General features: G+C 41.3%; 1 protein-coding gene across 4 annotated transcripts in view; it reads right to left on the reverse strand.

Moving 5' to 3' along the window:
* GRB14 (growth factor receptor bound protein 14) overlaps positions 1–16,991 on the reverse strand; it is a 113,259-nt gene that overhangs the window by 17,013 nt on the left and 79,255 nt on the right. For all 4 annotated transcript variants that reach the window (XM_036071235.2, XM_036071207.2, XM_036071266.2 and 1 more), the window contains 3 exons: positions 7,807–7,928; positions 5,787–5,861; positions 2,623–2,760 (listed from right to left, as the gene is read on the reverse strand). In XM_036071235.2, coding sequence (XP_035927128.1) covers positions 2,623–2,760; positions 5,787–5,861; positions 7,807–7,928 — 335 coding nt within the window. The remainder of the gene's footprint in view (positions 1–2,622; positions 2,761–5,786; positions 5,862–7,806; positions 7,929–16,991) is intronic.

Here is a 16,991-nt window from a genome sequence, read left to right on the forward strand (position 1 = left end):
GAGAAGAATATTACGTACTGAAGTATAGCTAAGTCAGACACTATGTTGAAAAGAGCTAAGATATGGACTGAGAATAGAAGTTTGATGCTTGTAATTCTGCCTGGCCAAGGGGAAGACCATTGCAAGGATAAAAGCGTGGATCCAGTAGAAGGAATAAGGAGCTGTCTTTTGTATAACGGGTGGGCAGGGAAAGGAGGTGAAGGCTGAAGTAAAAATATAATGGGCAGTTGATTTTAATGAGAAACGTGTTGAAGAAATAAGAATTTAGGAATTAAAGAAACATTATCATATCTTCCAGGGAAGGTTCATTGGAAAGAGTAGGATCAACATGATTACTGGATGTAGGAGCCACTTTTCTCTGATGTTAAAACTATAAAAGATATGTATTTATTTAAAAAACACCTTCATATGTAATTTTATACTTAGGAATACAGGGAAAAGAGCAATCTCACTAAAATTTAGACTAGAGAAAGTCTAAAACCTTAATTACAGAAATAGGTAATTATTTATCCTAACATTAGTCCTGACAGAAAAATTTGAAAACTAGTTTAAACGTTCAAGAAAAATTAGTTGAATACTACTCGTCAAATGATACATACTTAAAAAACAAAACATTTCTGTAAGGGAATGTGATAATAAATTAGTAGAGCCCTGTTCCATCACTTACACTTCAAGGAGACACACACATGTGACATGAACACATGTGAACAGCAACGAAGGAAAACTGTGTATGAGGGGAAGCTGAGGAAAGTTTGGAGGAGTCAACTGTCACTCCTTGTGGCTCCCTATCACCAGAATATCTGGTCGCTGTCATTAACTGTATTCTGGGCATTTCCATTTGGATGCTTCACCCTTAACACAATATATCTACAACTAAGATCATTATCCTACTTCTAAGATAATGTGATAGCAAATCTCCTATTCCTGTTTACTGTATTAAATCATTGCCTATTTCTTATTTCTTTCTCTAGGAACATAAAATGCTTCCTCTCCTTTCACATCAATCAGTCAACAAAACTTGGCCAGTTGACATTTAATCTTCTATCCATCCCTTTCTTCCCCCTCCACTGCTCATCCTAGGTTAAATCCCATCACCTCCACTCTGGATTACTGAATGACCATCTAATTAGCATCTGTGCCTCTAGTCAATCTCTCTCTCTCTCTCTGTCCCCCCACTCCCTGCCTCCTTTGCTCCCTTCCCCTCATTGCCTTTTTTCTCTCTCTCCCTCTACCCACCTGATTTTTTTAAGCTCCCTATGGCCATAGTAATCTTACAACTTGATCATCTCACTCTCTTGCTCAAAATATTTCACTGGCTTTCTACAGTGAATTGAGTGACTCCCAAATATATCCCTGCCCCCATCCCAAGAAACTGTGAATACCACCTGATTTGGAAAAAGGGTCTTTGCAGATGTAATTAAGTTAAGAATCTCAAGATGAGACCATCTCAGATTATCTGGGTGGGCCCTAAATCCAATGACAAGTGTCCTTTTAAGAGACAGAGAAAGAGAAGGCCATGTAAAGACAGAAAGCCTGGAGGGAGGTCGTCACAAGCAAAGGGGTGCCTGGAGCCACGACTAGCCAAGACAGAAAAGCCTACAGAAATTGAAAGGATCACATAATGAGAGGGAGCAATAAATAATGGATGAACATTTCCAGCATAAAAGAAAAAGAGAAATTTGCAGATTGAACGCATATGTTGAGAATCGAGTAAGATGTATCAGAATACATTTGAATGCACCTAGAAATATGGTCAGGGAAATTACTGAACACCAATGATTATCATAATATTTGAAAAACCTCCAGAGAAAAATGACAGATTACCCACAAAGAATTAACAATGTTGTTTGACAACAACAGATGCATGAAAACAGAATTAAAATAGCCACCCATGAAAACTCTCAAAAGTAGTTTTACTTGAAAGAGATCAATGCTTTGCATAAAACGTCAGCACTTATAAAACACGGCGTAGTTGACACACTAGACCACACAGACACACAGACAACACGGTGCTGAGCACGGTGGGAATGACATGGGCGAGTGATGGTGTGTGGGAGCATCTGCACAAGTGTGTCTATGTGACTGTATGCACAAGTATATGCACTCCAGCACACAAATGAACGCATGCATCCACCCCTGGTCATAATATAACTAACTCCCTTTAAGGAATGTATAATCTAGCTAAGGAGATAAAACTACCACACACACAAAGGAATTAAAGAGCAATTACAGACTCAGCTGAGTGTTACTAACTGCATCAGCAAAAACAGGAGTTCAGAAGCGGGCAAGATCAGCAGGATGACCTGGGGTAAAAGAGGAGACCATGTGCCAGACCTCACAATCTGCAACCGAGGGTAAGGAAGAGGAGGTGAATTCGGAGTGGAGAAGAAATGAGCACAGTATGTGGTCCCGAAATAAGAGCGTCTATAGATTCTATCACAGGATGTATGTTGAAATTAGTGGGGAACAAAGCTGAATAGTCAGTTTTTAAACAGATTATGGCAAATGTTTGGGATCTAAAATCAATGTACCAACTCTTGATATCCAGTAATATACTAATAAAAACAAAGTAAAACCCACTTTCACTTATAATTCATAACACATCATGGACATTTCAATTACCTTTGATGTCCCTTTAGTAGAAAAATATAAACCAGATCTTCTTAGAAGGAAGTAAATCTTTTTCCAGGACTTCTTTCCCTGCTCTTTTGCATGTAAGAAGCCATGGATTTCAGGGTATGTGCTTGAACTCAGAAACATCTGCAAGAAAAGTTAGACATCCTCATGCTGTTTCTGAATCGATAACACTGTAGCCTTATAGTAACCTAAGATTTCAAATATAGACATGTAAACTCTAACAGTGTCAATACCACTTAAACGTATCATTACAGGCATGGCAATATAAATACAACAGAAAATAAATCAGTCTTTCGATAACCGGAGGCAAGTTCCAAATGAAAATCTGTTCACAAAATATACATTCTAAGCGGTCAGGACTTAGCCAAACACCAAAATGATAAGTTATTTGAATGTCTATTTGGAAAGCTAGATTTCATCTAAGAGTTAAGTCCTGATACTTTTCATCCTTTTCTATGATTTTCCCTGGGCACTTATCAACTTCATTACAGTATAAGTAAAAGACCATGATCTTGACTTCAATTATTCAATTGTTTAGAAAGTTGAGCCGACGGGGCGCCTGGGTGGCTCAGTTGGTTAAGTGACTGCCTTTGGCTCAGGTCATGATCCTGGAGTCCCGGAATCGAGTCCCGCATCAGGCTCCCTGCTCAGCAGGGAGTCTGCTTCTCCCTCTGATCCTCTCCCCTCTCATGCTCTCTCTCTCTCTGTCTCATTCTCTCTCGCAAATAAATAAATAAAAAATCTTTAAAAAAAAAAAAAAAAAGAAGAAAGTTGAGCCGAGTTCACCTCCTTGATGAGGTAAAGCAAACAATCTTTTCTTTGTCCTCTGTGGGGCTCAGTGGGGGGTGGCTATGGCACCTTGTGTTTTCCAAAAGAACCGCAACACTATCTCCCATCCCACATACTCTTCTGCAAGGTGACCTTGCCACCTAACCATGAAGAGCTGGAGTCTGTTTCTCTACCCCCTTTGAATCTGGGCAAGGCTTATTATGACTGTTTAACCAATAGGATATGGCAGAAGTGACAGTCAGCTCATTCTAGTTCTAGTCCTTAACTAGCCTGATGGCCTCCACTAGTTAACTCCTGGAAGCTAGCGGTCCCATAAGAAATGTGACTACCCTGAGACAGCTCTGCTGTGAGAAGGCCAATGCACTATTAAAGCCCGTGAGGATGGAGACCCCATGTGGAGAGAAGAGAGGTCCAGGGGTAGCAGGGACACATAGTGAAAAGCCATCTTAAAAGGGGATCCTCAACCCCCAGAGAGTCAATGTGCCTCAGAGATGACCCACCCAGCTAAACCCTCTCCGAATTCCTGACCCACAAAATTGCTGGCAAAATGTGAGTGGGTACTTAAGCCATTAAGGTTTGGAATAGTTTGTTACAAAGTAATAATGAACTGAGACAGTAGGCATGTGCTGGTCAGGAAAATGAGAATGAAAAGGAATAGCTCTGTATGAGTGGTTGTACTCAGCATCCTTAATAAGACAGTGGAAATGCATTAGCATCTCATTAAAAGAAGAAAACAGAAATCCCTATGAATAAACAAATGCAAAATGGAAAAACTGAAAGTAAGAGAAATTACTACCTAAAATGATGTGACATATTTTAAAAGGCTACTCAGGGAAATGCTGAGAAGAGATATGTATGTTTTTAAGTAAATTATTAAAATTTTTTTAACGTAATGAGCCACAGTTAATTAATTGACATGCAAAACAGGCAAGTAGGTTTTTTAGTTTGAGTGCTTTCCAAGTTATTAAACCAAACCAATTAAATTTTAAAAAGGGAGTCACAGAGGTCATACTAGAAAGAGAAGAAACATTTTAAAAAGTGGAAACATTGCCTCAGTGGAGAGAAAAGGTCAGAGGCACATGCAGGGATATCTGATTCCAAAGCTATGATTTTTCTTGTTTTTGTAATTTCACATTAAAGTAATATAACTATATTAGAGGAGAACTGGGGGAAGGAGGTGCAATAAAAACTCCAACCCACCACCCTGTCACAATCCAGTGGTGAGGCACTGAGAGGGCCTGGGAGCCGGGGGGTCCTCACGCACAGCTGCTGCTGCCCCTGCCATTCAGCCTAGTATTCTGATGGGGTATCTGCGAAACCCGGTAGCACAGAAGACACTTTTAGGAAAATCTCTTGAGACTAATCATATTGCTAAAATATTATGAAGAGCAAAAATGAAATATAACCTATTAAAAAGCCCATAGAAAACAGATCCGTACCACCCGATGTATTTACCTATATGTTTAAATACCCATATATTTAAAGTAGTATCTATATAGGAAATATTAAAAGCTGTCTTCTTTAAAGATCAGAGAATACTGAATGGGTATGACCATATCCGCAGGCTTAGATCAAACAGTAACCATTATAAAGACATTGCTGAACATTAACCTGTTAACAACTGCGGAGCTTCTGATGTGAAATCTACTGATCTACAAAAAATAAAATAATGAAAATCATCCTTTTATTGTAATGAAAATATCTTTTAAAAATGATCACATAAAGCCACTGCCAGTTTGGAAAGAATGAGCCCCAAAGATGCAAAACTAAGGTGATTTTTAATTAAATAACTAGTATTCTTAATTCAGCTAAGACATTTCAGAATTCTGCTCAAGTATCCAACATAGCTAATGACACGTCAATGTACAAAATATATATTTTTTATATCTTTTTTTCTCCTTTCACTTAGTTGCTAAATATTTTATCACAAATAGGATTGGGAGCATTTGTTATAAAGGTTAATACTAAATATCTGTTAGCAAAATGTCTACAACTTACTGGGGATTTTGATTTTTCAAAAAGGCTAACATAGTCTTTAAACACATCACAGAGCAAAATTCTCCAAGTTTCCTTTCATGATACACATTTTTTGAACACATTTTTTAAACACTGAAAATCCTTTGACAATTGGCCAAAACTAGAAAGAATACTGGTGTTAGGAGCCTTTCCTGATTTAGGGACTTCTTTTTTCAGGTTTTGTTCTTTTCTTCCCTATTCTTTCTTTTCTTTCAGGTTCACCTCCAGCAAAAATTCATCCATCGAGGTATAACATTTCAAAATCTGGGCATGTAAAAATATGGACCTTAAAGCTTCCCTTTATTACACTGTTACTTACATACTTTAATGGAAATATATTTTACCTGCAAAATCTGTGTGGGGGATATTTCACCATTGGTTTCAGTTGCAAAAGACACCATATGCTCTGGAAAAAAATACTGACGAAAAGATACAGGTTATATTATTTCAAAAGCCATGTTAGAAAAGATTCAATTATGACCAATACAGTAAGCTCGAGCAAAAGTTCTTTAAATCAGTGTGTTGAAAATTCACCTAAAGTCCTTCTCAAAATGCCAATCCCTGGACTCTACGTTCAGGTATCTTAATGAGAAGGTAGGAGTAGGGCCCCAAAATTAGCAAGCACCCTCAGATAATGCGGATGCAGAGAGCGCCACATTCGTCAAGTTCAAAACACTGCCCTCAGGATGACAGCGTGCTTGTTCCCCTATGTCTTCCCTGAGCCCTGTGGGCACTCTGGCAGGTGATAAAGGACCATCGACTCCATGTCACAAAGTCAAGGATCCTAGAAGTAAGGGGTATACCCAAGGTCATAGCCACACGTAAAGGAACCAGGACTTGTAGGGCCAGGACTAAAAGTCAGGTCCTTTTCAATGTCGTTCAATCATAAAATTCACCTAGGGCAGTTGTTTAAAATAGGAATTCCCAAGCCTGGTTCCTGGAGTGTCTGATTCAGTAGGTCTGGGTCCTCTCTCCTCCCCCAGGTAATTTTTATGATCAGACACGTTTGGGAAAATATAGACTACTATACTTCCTCCAAGGATGGGGTTTTACGACGGTTCTATTACCATTTGGTCTAATACTGTGGTCAGTATTAGTTACAGCATTCCTGGCCTCTATCTACTAGCAGCCCCCCTGTCCCTCCACCCCCGGAATGACAAGCAAAAATGTCTCCAGACATTATCAAATCGCCCCCAGTTGAGAACCACAGCTCTAGGTCTACAAAATGAGTGTACAGCCTTGTTCAAATAATAATAATAATAAAATATAACCAAAAACAAGCACTAAAACCATATGCCTTTAACTATACTTTTAAATTCTTGCTTTTAACAAAGATTAACAACAAGAAAATAGTTTCCCTTCAAATTCTAATTCTATTTGATTTTTATTAGGACTCTTTTATTTTCTTTGTCAAAGGTCATCCCATTATGTTTTTATTAATAGGTTCAAATAAAAGAGAACGTAAGAGGTCTTTCAGGGTTTGAAAATATTCTATTATAGTATGTATCATATATTTTTCATAAAGGATCATTTCAATCCAATTATCCAAAACTTCATGTAAAAATATGCTACAGCTGCAGAGACAAAAACAATTTAAAATAACGAGCCCAGAGGCTATTCTGACTTTTCCAGATCCCTAGATCTTCACTAGAATGTGACACATATTTCTTTTCTTTTAAAGAGAACTATCATGAAAGTAGTATTTATTAGATAATGCTCTGGTCTTTAACTCATTTCTACTTAGCTCAGTCATTACTGCACTGAAAAAATATTTTGGAACAGCAAGATTCATGTCAATCTGAAATTTTTGGCTAAGCTATAGCACTCCCAACAATCATCAATCTGTTTTTACTTTAGAAATTTTCTTACTTAAATTTCCTAAATTCTATGAAAAGTGTTAAACTATAATATTTTGGAGCTGCTTAAGGATATCTAATAATTGATTCCCCAAATTAAATGTATCTATCTTCTTTTTCTTAAAAAGCAAGAAAAAGTTCTGTGATTCAACAGTCTTACACAATTCACAGTGCTCACCATAGCACATACCCCCCCAATGTCTATCACATAACATAATAAAAAAAAAAAGAATTAAAAAAAATAGACAAGAAGAAATTTTAAAAAAAAAAGAAAAAGAAGAAATAGCTCCCCAAAATGGTTAATCTGAATTTCTGTGATAATGCTAACTAATCATTGTTAGAGTACGAAGAAATGTAACTATGATGTTCACGGAACAGAATTTTTACCTACAATTTACCGAATAGAGAATTGTACTTGATTTATGGTGACTCTTTTCTTCACATAAAGTAAAATAACATTTAATGAATTCATTTATTTCCCATAACTATTAATGGGGATTTCACTTACCATTGGGTTTTTAAAGAATTCATATTTGGCATAATTTTTTCTAAAGTATAGTTTATTTTCTTCTTCCATTCCCCAGTTAGATAGCACTTCAATCACCAGCTCATGGTCTTCCATTGTTCTTTCTGTAAGGAATGTTTCCGTGAGTATGTCAACAGAATGATGGATAGATGGATGGATGGATGGATGGACAAATGAATAGAGAGAAAAGACAGACAAACATGTAGGTAGAAAGAAATATATATGGACACATGTACCCATACAAATTTATAAATCATATTATGTATGTATCTTTATTAAATATAGCAAATTTCAACTCAAGTCTAGAATAGCCAGATTGATACTATTATAGCAATTTTGAATTAGTAATGTTGATTTTTTTATACCAAAGCAGACTGTAACCTGAGGAGAAAAATGACAAAATATCACAATGCACTTTTTGCTAACTGCCAATTCCTTTTATCGCTATGTAAATTATAATTAAGTTTGATAATAAATCTGCATTAAGGATGAGGGAGCTATTCTTTTTTCTCCAATTCGTCATGATGCCAAAATTAAAATATTTGCCTCAAAGTGGAACAATTCACCCCATTAAGAGATGAAAAATTTTGACAGGTTCAAAATGCATTTAAGATACATAGTCTGGATAGTTCAGAAAAATTAAATGCTTTAAAAGGAAAAATTTTTATGCAAGAACATACAATTTTGAAGAAACCTAATATCTTGTGGCACTTTATCCTTTCAAAACTAATGTTCAGGCAAATATATTTTAGGTAGTCTAGAAAGGCGCTTGGGAGGAAAGGTACTTAAATGAAATAAGCAAAAACAACTTTACAGAGGGGAACATAACATGCAAAGTTCCCATTTTAATAAGAAACTTGATGTCCATAGTAGTGCTATTCATAATAGCCCCAAACTGGAAACTACCCAAATGCCAATCAACACAAGAATGAATGAATAGTGTAAACAGTGTAATAAGTAGTGGAATACATACTACAACAACACACAACTGTATGGGTGAATTTCACAAACATGATATTAAATGAAAGAAGTCAGGCACAAAGAGTACATACTACACGCTTACACTTACATAAAGTTCAACACAGGTAAAATAAATCTATGGTGTTAGAAATCAAGATAATGGGGAGAGTGGGTGAGGGAGCAGGGGCATGAGGGGAACAACTGGGTGTGGGAGATACTGTTTTGTTCTGGGTATTGGATATCCAAGTTTATGCAACATCTGAGAGTTCACTGAGTTGTCCACATATGGCTTGTTCACTTTTCTTAAGGTATATCATATTTCAATAAAAGGTTAAAGAAAAGTTACTGTGAAATTACTAATGCAAAACAGGAAGTGAAGAACAGCCAACTAAGGAATATAGAAATCCTCTGCTTTTTTTAGGTACTTCTAGGACCTTTTTGAAAAGTATCTGTGTCTCAAACATTCAACACTCAGTAGTGATCTGTGACTTACAACACCCGAACCCTTGAAAGTAATGTCATACTTAAATAGAAGCTTATTCATCTGAAAGAGTTCTCAATGAATATGGATGAGTTTGAGCTAAGTGTGCATCAACACTCTGGGTTCTGTTTCTAACTCCAATTGCTCTTTTTCTGTCTCATTGACGAGCTCGCATAGCTCCTCCTCCCTCCTAAGATGCAATCCTTAGCTAAAATCTTTTCTTTCCCTTTCTTAAGCTAATTCACTCTCCTTCAGCCATCCCGTCTGTTGAGTTCCTTGAGATGAAATCGCTGGCTACAGTTGATTTTACTCATGCTCTAGTCCCAACTGTTAGACTTTCCACCACCTCAAACAGTTTGTCTAAATCCAAAGTCAGTATGGTGGTTCCCCCAAAATATTAAACAATTCCAGCAATGCCAATCCTGAGCATATAACCAAAAGAAACGAAAGCAGAGACTAGAACAGATGTTTGTATACCAATGTTCATAGTAGCATTATTCATGACAGGTAGAAACACCTAGTGTCCACCATCAAGATGAATGGACAAACAACATGTAGGACACACATACAATGGAATATTTAGCCTTAAAAAGGAATGAAATTCTGACACATGCTACAACACAGATGGACCTTAAAGATATCATATGTAAAATAAGAAGACATAAGAACCGATATTGTAGGATTCCTTTTATATGTGATACCTGGAATAGACAAATTCGTAGAGACAGAAAGTAGAATGGGGGTTGCAGGGACTGGGGAGCAAGGAGTTATTGTTTAATGGGCTCAGAGTTTCACTATGAGAAGATAAAGATGTTCTGGAGATGGGTAGTGGTGATGGTTGTACAACAGTATGAATGTACATAATGCCAATGAATTATACCCTTAAAACTGGTAAATTCTGAGTTATGTCCATTTTATCAAAATGAAAAATAAACCTGAAAACAAAGTCATCTTCCCTTTTCTCTCTCAAACTGCTTTTTCCTAAATTCTCCTATCTCCATTGCATCTTTATAGCCACTCCTCTATGCTCCACTTCCACTATACCCAGATACCAGGGATTTTCCCTCCAAATGTCTCTCAACAACCCCTCACATTGTCACAATTCCAATTTAGACCTTCACTTTTTCTTAACTAATCTCCAAACTTCTAGTTTCTCTTTCTTCCAATCCAACCTGAACATTGATACCAGAGCAAACCTCATAGAACATGTGTGTCAATGTGACCCTTGCTCAAAATACTTTCTACTCCCAACTTGCTGTGGGATACATCCATGTAGTCTGGCAGTTATACTAATCATTCATCCATTCGACAAATATTTACTGAAGGCCTACCATGTGTCAGACATTCATCCTGGGGCTTGGAATTTTGTAGTGCATAAAACAGTCAGAAGTCACTGCCTCAGGGAGCTTTCACTCTAATGGGAAGACATGGACTATAAATAAAATGTAAATCTTAATAGGCAGTGATAAACACAACAAAGAAAAACAGAGCAGGGCACAGGGAGAGAGGAGGCCGTAGGGGAAAAGAATTCATTTTCAACAGCTTGCCAGAATAGGTCTCGTTGAGAAGGTAATGTTTGAACAAAGACCCAAAGGAGAAGGGGGCGTGAGCCAAGCAGATCCCAACAGGAAGAACAAGAACAAAGCCTCTGAGGCAAGAGCAAGGCTCTATGTTTGAAGTACCACAAGGAGGTTAATGTGGCCGAAGCTGAGTGAGCAAAGGGGCAAGTACTAGGAGAGGTTAGAGAAGCAATGGTGATGAGCTGGGAGGACTGGAGAAAGCCCTTCAGTTCATAGTGAGGTTCTGGCATTTCCTTGGAGTCAGATGAGAAGTCATTTTGAACAGAGAAATAACACGAACTGATTTATATTTTCATCCGATCACACTGGCTGTGGAGAACTGATTTTAAAAGGTAAAAGGGTGGAAGCAGGAAGACCATTTGGTAGAATATTGCAATTAATGAGAGGAGAGATGACATGGCTTGGATTAGAGCAGTAGCAGTGGAAATGTAGGAAGCAGGCAGAATCTGGATATACTCTGAAGGTGGGGCCAACAGGATCTGCTGACCAATCGGACACGAAGAGGAAGAGAGAGGGTAGTTAAGGGAGACACCAAGTTCTCCACCCAAGCTGTTGGAAGGATTGTGCTACTATTAATGAGTTTGAAAAACTGTAAGAGAATTCTTAATCTCAGGAAACAAACAGGGTTGCTGGAGTGGTGGGGCATGGGAGGGATGGGGTGGTGGGTGACAGACATTGGGGAGGGTATGTGCTATGGTGAGCGCTGTGAATTGTGTAAGACTGATGAATCACAGACCTGTAACCTCTGAAACAAATAATACATTATATGTTAAAAAAGAAAAAAAAGAAGAAGATAGTAGGAAGGGAAAAATAAAGGGGGGGACATTGGAGGGGGAGACGAACCATGAGAGACTATGGACTCTGAGAAACAAACTGAGGGTTCTAGAGGGGACAGGGGTGGGTGGATGGGTTAGCCTGGTGATGGGTATTAAAGAGGGCACGTATTGAATGGAGCACTGGGTGTTATACACAAATAATGAATCATGGAACACTACATCAAAAGAAATAAATAAATAGAGGAAAAAAAAAAAAAGAAAAACTGTAAGAGAAGTGGGTTGGGGAGAGTAAACGGTTACTGAGATATCCAGCAGCAAGTCACCTCCCTGACAATCTCTCTATTCTTACTTTTGTCTACTTCTCACACAAACCAGCTGGTATTTTCAGGCTTATGAAACATAGTTTCACATTCAACATACTATATCCTAAGCATGATATCCACATTTTTTTTAACTGCAGAGGAAGACAATTTCAAGGCAGTAAGCAAGATGTTTGCTTGTTTTACCAACCTGTGTTTCTTTGTACCCATTACCTCTCTCTACCACTAAAGAATCCTATGTTCTGCCCTCAAGATATGCTATGCAGAGAGAAAAAAAAATTACAGAAATGCATTTTATTTACTTTTGAGCTTCACAATAGACTTTATCAATCTCTGACAGATATAAGTGCTTGGGGAGAATCATGCCTAGCCAATCCTTGATTGCCTTATATAGGGACCCACCTTCTGTCTTCTGAGAAAGTTGCTGCAGTTAAGAGGTTGGTGGAGGAAAAGATGGAATAGAGATTGAGCTAGAAAAAATGGACAGTGTAGGCCCAAGAGACACTGTATCCTATCCCCTTCCAGAATGAGAATGCTTTCAGGGTGACGAGTTGATGGTGATAAAACACCAGATAAGTTTAATGATGCTATGTGGCTCAAACCAGAGGATAGCCTTAGGAGACATCCAGCTTCCAGTAGAAACCCTACATCTAGCATGATGGAGAAGCCATAACTGAGGGCAACATCGAGGCAGATGAGTCCATAGCATCCCATTATGGAGAAAGAGCACGGCAACAGTACCACATCCCCATCAGGAACATGGAAGAGCTAAGAGAAGAGCATGAACTTTAAGTGGCTTTGTGGTACTCAAATAAATTTGAGAGGAACAAGAGTTTCCAGAACATGGGCTGGACAAGGGTTAGGCAAACACCCGTCCTGGGACTTAATGCCTCACCAGCATGTTGCAGAAGTGAAAGTAGGTCTAAACCTTCAATTGAGAATATTTAAACCTGTATGTAACTCATTTATAAAACCTGAATTTATTATTTACCCCAACAACACCGAGAAGAATCCATAAAAAAACAAGTAATAGAAGATTAAACTATCTGCTGTCAATAAGGCAAGAGAATGAGAATCAAAAATTATTTAAGTTATTGAAATAAAAGTAGTTACATCTCTGCAAGTCTCCATCTGAGACCTTTTTCATTGCTATATTTGATTCTTATAATATTTTTAAAGATTTTATTTATTTGAGAAAGAGAGCACGAGAGGGGGAGGGGCAGAGGGAGAAGCAGGCTCCCCACTGAGCAAGGAGCCTGATGTGGGGCTCGATCCCAGAATCCTAGGATCCGAAGGCAGACACTTAACCCACTGAACCACCGAGGTGTGCTTTAATTCTTATAATATTTTCAGTAGGCTAAATAATGGCCCCAAAGACATCTGGAACCTATAAATGTTGCCTTATATGGCAAAGTCTTTGCAGGTGTCATTAACTTAAAGATACTGAGAGAAGAGATTATCCTGAATTATCCAGGTAGGCTCTAAATCCAATTACAAGGACCTTTATAAGACAGAGACAGAAAGAGATGTGACCCAGACAGAAGAGGAAAGGGCAATGTGACCACAGAGAGAGACTCAAGTGACTCGGACACAACCCAGGAATGACGGTAACCACCAGAAGCTGGAAGAGGCAAGGAATGGAGTCCTTCTAAAGCCCCAGAAAGAGCCTGCCGTCATCTTGAGTGCAGCCCAGTGACCTAAATTTTGGACTTCTCACCTCCAGAACTGCTACAGATTACATTTCTGTTGTTTGAAGCCACCAGGTCTGTGGTAAAGCAATAACACTGTCTAATGAGCAAGTTATAGTTCCATCTTACAGAAAAGGAACCTGAAGTTCAGAAGAGCGAACATCTCAGATTTGAACAGCATCCGCATGTCTGATCCCACGTCGATGCTGTTCGTCTGCAAGCACTGCCTCTGCCTTCCCCCGCAGAGCTCCCACTGGAGGGGCATCCCCTGCCGCCTCTGCCTCCCCCCCCCAACAGCTCCCACTGGAGAGGCATCCCCTGCCGCCTCTGTCTCCCCCCACAGATCCCACTGGAGGGGCATCCCCTGCAGCCTCTGCCTCCCCCACAGCTCCCACTGGAGGGGCATCCCCTGCAGCCTCTGCCTCCCCCCTAGAGCTCCCATTGGAGGGGCATCCCCTGCTGCCTCTGCCTCCCCCCACAGATCCCACTGGAGGGGCATCCCCTGCTGCCTCTGCCTCCCCCCACAGATCCCACTGGAGGGGCATCCCCTGCAGCCTCTGCCTCCCCCACAGCTCCCACTGGAGGGGCATCCCCTGCAGCCTCTGCCTCCCCCCCTAGAGCTCCCATTGGAGGGGCATCCCCTGCTGCCTCTGCCTCCCCCCAGCGACAGCTCCCACTGGAGAGGCATCCCCTGCCACCTCTGTCTCCCCCCACAGCTCCCACTGGAGGGGCATCCCCTGCCGCCTCTGTCTCCCCCCACAGATCCCACTGGAGGGGCATCCCCTGCAGCCTCTGCCTCCCCCACAGCTCCCACTGGAGGGGCATCCCCTGCAGCCTCTGCCTCCCCCCCTAGAGCTCCCATTGGAGGGGCATCCCCTGCTGCCTCTGCCTCCCCCCAGCGACAGCTCCCACTGGAGAGGCATCCCCTGCCACCTCTGTCTCCCCCCACAGCTCCCACTGGAGGGGCATCCCCTGCCGCCTCTGTCTCCCCCCACAGATCCCACTGGAGGGGCATCCCCTGCAGCCTCTGCCTCCCCCACAGCTCCCACTGGAGGGGCATCCCCTGCAGCCTCTGCCTCCCCCCCTAGAGCTCCCATTGGAGGGGCATCCCCTGCTGCCTCTACCTCCCCCCAGCGACAGCTCCCACTGGAGAGGCATCCCCTGCCACCTCTGTCTCCCCCCACAGCTCCCACTGGAGGGGCATCCCCTGCTGCCTCTGCCTCCCCCACAGCTCCCACTGGAGGGGCATCCCCTGCCACCTCTGCCTCCCCCACAGCTCCCACTGGAGGGGCATCCCCTGCTGCCTCTGCCTCCCCCCCACCACAGCTCCCACTGGAGGGGCATCCCCTGCTGCCTCTGCCTCCCCCCCCCCCACAGCTCCCACTGGAGGGGCATCCCCTGCAGCCTCTGCCTCCCCCCACAGCTCCCACTGGAGGGGCATCCCCTGCCGCCTCTGCCTCCCCCACAGCTCCCACTGGAGGGGCATCCCCTGCTGCCTCTGCCTCCCCCCCCACCACAGCTCCCACTGAAGGGGCATCCCCTGCAGCCTCTGCCTCCCCCACAGCTCCCACTGGAGGGGCATCCCCTGCTGCCTCTGCCTCCCCCCCCAACAGCTCCCACTGGAGGGGCATCCCCTGCCGCCTCTGTCTCCCCCCACAGCTCCCACTGGAGGGGCATCCCCTGCAGCCTCTGCCTCCCCCACAGCTCCCACTGGAGGGGCATCCCCTGCAGCCTCTGCCTCCCCCCCCAACAGCTCCCACTGGAGGGGCATCCCCTGCAGCCTCTGCCTCCCCCACAGCTCCCACTGGAGGGGCATCCCCTGCAGCCTCTGCCTCCCCCACAGCTCCCACTGGAGGGGCATCCCCTGCAGCCTCTGCCTCCCCCCCAGCTCCCACTGGAGGGGCATCCCCTGCTGCCTCTGCCGAGCCTATTTATATCCTGCTCATTCTTTCCATATCAACTAAAATCCTCTCTCATGTTCCTGCAGCTCTTACGTTTCAACTGCTTCAAATTCTTTTATTTTGAAATGTGTTCAATAAATATTTGCTAATTAAGTGAAAATAAACAACCACATTTTGAGTGTAAGGGGAACAAAAATAATGGGCAGTATTTCAAATCATATCAATCTTAATCTCAAATGAAAGTAACATAAATCACTTGAATTTGGGCTGCACCAAAAAAGGAAATAAAACAAAAAAGGGCAGAAAAACCAAGCTGTATTTGAACAGTTAGGACAAATGTATAATGAAAAGCACTTCTGTGATCACCAACCAAGCGGCAGTCTACATGCAAACAAATCCCAGCACAGCAATCTAGAAAGGAAAGATAATGTACAATATTCACAGAAAATTTCACAGAATGTAGTACTGAATGTCTAAATAACACATAACTAGCATGGGGAAAATATCCTGGTAATCTTAAGGAGAAAAATTTCTTCAAAGAAAGCTAGACTAACTAGAGTATGTGAGAAAGCAGAAGACATATTTTTCATTCCTTCAAAGATGATTTCTGGATATTCTAGTGAAAATTCAGATAACATATAAGGAAGTAAAAGAGCAAAGTCCAGAGGATCAGATGCAGCTGCAGGTTCTCGCCTCATATACTCCTGTGGTAATGGAGCTACAACTTCCTTATCACAGAATCTGGCTTTTCAAAATTATATTATATTAATAATCTTATCAAATGTATACATTACTATCCCAATTTGGATGTACTGTCATATACTATCCCCCAATTAAGTCTCATTATATTAAAGGATTAATGTTACAATAATCCAAATAACCCTAAAAGGCATGATTGATTATCAGTTAATCACGTCTTGCAGAAAATTCCTGGTTTCTTTCTTTCTTTTTTTTTTTTTTTTAAGATTTTATTTATTTATTTGACAGAGAGAGAGACAGTGAGAGAGGGAACACAAACGGGGAGAGGGAGAAGCAGGCTCCCCGCCAAGCAGGGAGCCCGATGCGGGGCTCGATCCCAGGACCCTGGGATCATGACCTGAGCCTAAGACAGACGTTTAACGACTGAGCCACACAGGCGCCCCCTGGTTTCTTTTTTTAAAGGTAACTAACTAAATACAGACCTTAATAGGGAAGAGTTCAACATGAAGATAGAAGATGCCTAGACGGATAACTTAGAGAGGAAAAGAAGAATGCGTAAAGGGAGATGAAAAGTTGCTGAAGACCAGCTTTGTTTTGCTTAGGCTAGGCCTGGGACATCATCACCGAGACATGAGAATGGGGGAAAAACAAAAAAAATACTAGTCTAGACGGCTTCTAATTAACTTTCTATTGATTCTTCCTCTTCAGTGTCATTCTAAAACCAAGTGGATATTAACCAACTAATGATCCTACTAAGTAACT

This window comes from Halichoerus grypus, chromosome 4, assembly GCF_964656455.1.
Source record: "Halichoerus grypus chromosome 4, mHalGry1.hap1.1, whole genome shotgun sequence".
Lineage (NCBI taxonomy): Eukaryota > Metazoa > Chordata > Mammalia > Carnivora > Phocidae > Halichoerus > Halichoerus grypus.